The 5591-nt window shown below is 38.3% G+C and overlaps 1 protein-coding gene across 1 annotated transcript in view; it reads right to left on the bottom strand.

The window, feature by feature from the left end:
- Positions 1-1613: 1613 nt before the first annotated feature.
- Positions 1614-5591, bottom strand: part of LOC311176826 (suppressor of IKBKE 1-like) — a gene marked incomplete at both ends in the record, with an annotated part of 6842 nt that continues 2864 nt past the window's right edge. The window contains 3 exons of the mRNA XM_084242465.1: positions 1614-1715; positions 3262-3375; positions 5521-5586. Coding sequence (XP_084098591.1) covers positions 1614-1715; positions 3262-3375; positions 5521-5586 — 282 coding nt within the window. The remainder of the gene's footprint in view (positions 1716-3261; positions 3376-5520; positions 5587-5591) is intronic.

The raw sequence follows: 5591 nt of genomic DNA on the forward strand, positions 1-5591 counted from the left end.
GCATTAACTTGAAGGCGAATGGCTGGGCTAAAAGTTTACTTACTCTTGGGAGATGAACTAACACCACCCACACTGGGTGGAAATATTTTTCAAATTATGTGTAGGACTCAAGAGTAGAAATGCGACAAATTCTAAAATGACATATAGCTATTTGTAAAACCCACCACTGCAGGCAAAGTTCATCAGAAATACTGGGATCAGATGCTTTCAGGATATCTTGGAGAGATTCTGTTGTTTTAATTGGAGTGAATTCTTTATGGCAGTACAAAATAAATTTTGTGTCTCACAAAGCACTGACAAAACCTCTTTTTTATACTGTGTCTCTCCCCTGCAGTATGGAGTTTAGTGTTACTGGAAAACATTGACAAGTTTAGCATTCATTATTTCAATTATTTTTGGGCAAACCTAAATTGATATGTAACGCGATGTAATGTGTAATGTGCTGCTGAAGTGAGCACTGACAAGAACTGATGAATCTGAAATGTGAGTAGATTGAGAAGGGAATGCGTTGTCAGTGGGCATAGATGACCACTTAGTATTTGCATCTCAACACTGCCTTGTCTACACAGCACTATAAATGTAATGACTCTTATTAGGGGATAAAACTGCTTCCTTGTGAAAAATAGATCTAAAAAGAAAGACAACTACCAGTACTGTAATAGAAGACATCCAAGTAAATGATGCTCCTCAATCCTAGAGTTGGAAGTTATATATGAACAGTAGGATGTAGTACCTAACAACTGTGACATGACTATTATGTGCTTTTCACATGGATAAACCACTCAAGCTGGAGATTTCCTAGGGCAAAATTGAAAAACTTATGACTTATAGCCAATGGAATAAATAAGAGCTATTTTTAGCATTTGAACTAAGAGTGCATATGTGCATGCACGCACACAGGACAAGTTTCTCAGCATTCTTTGAACAATACAATGACAATACTACCACAAGAAAAAGCAACTGAACTATTTTCAAGTACATTTCCTGGGGACTAGCAGTAGGTTCTCTCAAATTAAGAGTGAAGACACTAGGTCACAAAGTGGCAACTCTTAGCACCAGAGAGACTTAAACTTCATAGAAGGTGAATGAGATTATAAATCAGAACTGTTGATCTAGCTATTGATCTAGTTCAAATCTAACTGTTGATCTAGAACTGTATTACTTTTCTTAAATGGAAAAAAAATCCAGGTTTATGCCAAACAGATTTAAAAAGCTAAATCTCTTAAAAATGATTTAAATCGCAAAGAATTACAATCTAAATATAAAACAAAATTGCTGGTTTGTAATAAAATGCTCTATGTTTTAAGAAAAACTTGTTGTAAAAAAACAAAAATGAACTGAAAAGTTAATATAAATTGAGGTCCCACAAATGAAAATTTAAAAAGTAGTCTCTTAGAGAAAGGAATGGTGAAATTCAGTCTGTATTTTCACTAACACACCTAAACATTGTTTTGTGGATAGTCAGTTTTGACTATGAATTCTAAATTGTCACCTGATATCTTAAATCAACAGGTCTGAGGCAAGAATTTGAATGGATAATACTCGAATTGGAAGATGACAGCTTCTTTCTTTGTTCCTGCTGGACAGTCTCCAGCAGCCATTCAGAAGTTCAGTTATTTGATTGCCTGGGAAACAGTATCCATGGAGTTTTCCTCCCTGACCTGAAGAGACTCACTGCTGATGGACAACAATTCTCGCAGTTCCTTGTTTTCAAGCTGAAAGAAAAAAAGATACATTTATTTAAGGTATTTTGATTGTCAAGCGGCATCAGAGCATATTGTTTTGGGTTAGGAACAGAAAGCATACTATTTTAATTAAATTTTTTTTTAAATTTTAAAAGTTTTAAGGAAACAAAAGAACTGAGAATTTCCTCATATACTACTTATTTAACAAACATTTACCAACTAATTTCCACACACCAAGTGTTAGGACTACAAAGGAAGACAATAACAAGGTCCTTCTCTGGTTGAAGAATTCACGGATCGTTGTATTCTTCATGGTTCCCGCAAGTCTTATCATTGTTCCAGCTTTCAAATTCCTAATAGTATTTCCACTCTTCCTCTCTACTATGGATCCTATAGTTTTGGACAAAGGGAGGGAAAGGGAAGTGCAAACTACTTATTGGGCACGTAGCCAGGTGGCACGTGGATGTCTTACATGTTCTCTCCTAACACCGTGCAGGGCTGGTTATCATTGCTTACGTCCAAGCTCTCCTGAAGAGGAGGACACCATGGCTCACAGACGTCTACACACTTGTCTAAACTGAGAAAACAGATGGGAGGACTACTGCGTCGCATCTCATGCCCACATTTTTTCCACTTTGTTCTGCATCTTCTTAGGGCTATTTCCATGAATGAGGTAAATCAGGGATAGTGTGACAAGGCCATTCTATCATTTTAACTGACTCCTATTTCCTATTTGGGATCCTGTCTCTCCCTGTGATTTTTACATAGAGCAGCTTGCTTGCACTCTTCATCCTTATTCTCTCTGTAGGAAATTGTGCTAAACCACAGTCATTTTCAAGCTTCCCCAAGAGTCAAAGCCCATAGTCATAAAATCTTCTACCATAAAAAGTGCTTCTTTTAGTACCCTGTATCTTACACTAAGTATTTTAAACCATTTCATAGCATATTAGGTGCTAGTTTTTCCTTAACAATTTTATGAACACATTAACACCCCAGGCCTGCCTTTGCAATATATATTCTTATTTTAGTCAAAATGTTCCATGATAATAGCTTTTAATATTTTAGAGTATACAGCTTATAAAGTAAAACTTTATAAGCTTTCTCTTGGCATTGTTCCCCAAAGACAACCAGTTTTAGTACTTTTATCTATTTTCTTTTTATCTATTATCTATTTTGCTTTCTATTACTTTTACCTATTACTTAAGTACACGTGTAGAATTACTTCCGTAATTCTAAATAATATGCCTGTATTGCTATTTCCTGACCACCACTTTTAGACATCCTCCTTTTACGGCAAGGATTTCAGCTTATCTGTGATCTGTCCCTTCCACCCTCTCAACCTTCTTGATACAGTAATATCTCAATTTCTCGCCAATACATAGTTGGCATTTTTGTTGTTTGCTACTAATGACATTTCCTTTCTTAGAAAGGGTAGGGAGGGGGAGTTTTCATTTTAAATCACAGATACAGAAACATGACCACATTGCAGTGACAGTCAGGATAGTGATGGCATGCATTTCAGATTCTGAAAACTCCCTGACATATTGTGAACCTAAAGTAGTAGCAACAATCTTACCTCTAATTGGGCTAGTTTTTCCTGAATTTTACAAAACTGGTCATCATCCACCTGAACCGCTTTCCTCATCACTTCTCCCATTTCACAGATTCTGTCAATCTGACTCTCAATTTCCTGTGAAGATATTAAGAAAAATAATATGGGGGAAAAATCATTTTTTTCTAAACATTTGGAGTTTCGAAGAACATGTGTATTATGATGTTTAAAGATTCATTTAATTTATTTTACAGAGGTTATATTGGAGTTTCACTATAATTTGAGCTCTCAGAGGTAAGACCACAATTAAGTTACTTTACTGTACTCAGTTTTTTTTCACGTAATTCTGATTTAATCAGCAACTGGATATTGGACAGTATGTCCAAGTGGCTGCTTAACTTAAATTCCAACACCTTTACTGCAAGGACGTTCACCATATTCCAAAGTACCTTATTCTATCTTTGGATGTATCTCTTAGCAAGTTTTTCATTAGTCTCTTTCAAGATTCAAGTTTTCTCCTATAGGCCACAGAAAATGAAGTTTATTTATTTTTTCTCCCAAATGAAATTGACATATTTAAAATACCCATTTCCTAAACTTCTGTTAAGCCAGCCAGCAAATGCTTATAATGGAATTTAAGATGAAATTTATCTCTCATAAGTTCCACTGTGAGGTGCCGATCTATTAGTCCGGGATTACATGATAGAGCACATGTAAATGTACCATGACAACTATGAAGCACTCTACAAACATGAGAACCGGGGCCTCCCTGGCGGTGCAAGGAGTTAAGACACAACCAATGAAGCTACCAGCAACCTCTGCAGCACAAGTTCGATCACCAGCCGGCCAGGGAGCAGCCCACATGGCACAGCGGACTTTTCCTGACTCGCCCGCTACTCCCCTCAGCAGTGTACTTTGGTCATTCGGCCTTTTCTGTTCCCCACTCTTTCTCTGGTGAATCCTCTCACCCCCAACACCTCTGGCCTGTACCCCAGCTCTTGTATGCATAAATAAATAAATCTTTAAAAAAAACCAAACAAACATGAGAACAATTACTGGGTCCTCCATATTACAGCATTAGCCAAAATATAGAAACTATGCCATCCACATACACACACATACATACAAATAATATTTATATATTTTAAACATGGTACGTCTGTCTCTTAACAACACAGTATGATACTATGCAGTTTTTTTAAAATTATTTATTTATTTATTTATTTATGCATACTGGGGTGCAGGCCAGAGGTATAGGGGTAAGAGGATTCACCAGAGATAAAGTGGGGAGCAGAACAGGTGGATCTAGTGAAATACACTGTTGAGGGGAGCAGCGGATGAGACAGAAGAGGTCTGCGCCATGTGGATTAGCTTCCTGGCTGGGGATCGAACTCATGCTGCAGTGGCTGGTGATAGTTTGATAGCACTGTGTCTTTAAACCTGCGCCACCACGAAGGCCCCTGTAGTTAGTTTTTTTTTTTTTTAAAGATTTATTTATTTATACCAGAACCGCGGTACAGGTCAGATGTGTGGGAGGGTGAGAGGATTCACCAGAGACAGAGTGGGAAACAGAACAGTCAGATTGATGAAGTACACTGCTGAGGGGAGCAGCAGGCGAGACAGGAGAGGTCTGCCGCGCCATGTGGGATTCTCGCTGACTGGCCGGGATTGAATCAGCACTGCAGAGGCTGCGGACAGCTTCACAGTGCAGCACTCAATCACCTGTGCCACTAGGGAGGCCCTGTAGTTAGTTTCAATAAACACCTTACAGACTGCAATAGGTACTATGTTAAGGATGAAAGGCAGGAAAGGATGAAAAAAAAAAAAAAAAAAAAAAAAACCACTGAAAAAAACAAAGCATTCCAGGCCCTCCCTGGTGGTGCAAGGGGTTAAGCGTCCCACTGTGAAGCAATCTGCAGACTGTCCAGCACGAGTTTGATCCCCGGCTGGCCAGAGAGCAACTCACATGGCGAAGCAGACCTCTCCTGTCTCACCAGCTGCTCCCATCAGCAGTGTGCTTCGGTTGATCTGCCTGTTCTGTTCCCCACTCTGTCTCTGGTGAATCCTCCACCCCCTGCATGTCTGGCCTGTACCCCAGCTCTTATATGTAAAAATAAATCTTAAAAAAGGAAAAAAAAAGACATAGCAAAATCAAGAGTGAACGTGATAAAGAGAAAAGGAAAAACAAGCTCATATTTCTTCTTCAAAAACAAGGACACAATCTAAAATGATTTCAAGATTTCAATTCTGTTCATTGAGGATTTATTCATCAAAGTTTCTTACTGCGGAGTGAGACTGGTGAGCTTTCAGGACTGGTTCAGCATCCACTGCTTTTTTAGCAACCATTAACTGTA

This window comes from Talpa europaea (assembly GCF_964194135.1).
Source record: "Talpa europaea genome assembly, chromosome: 9".
NCBI classification, from domain to species: Eukaryota; Metazoa; Chordata; class Mammalia; order Eulipotyphla; family Talpidae; genus Talpa; species Talpa europaea.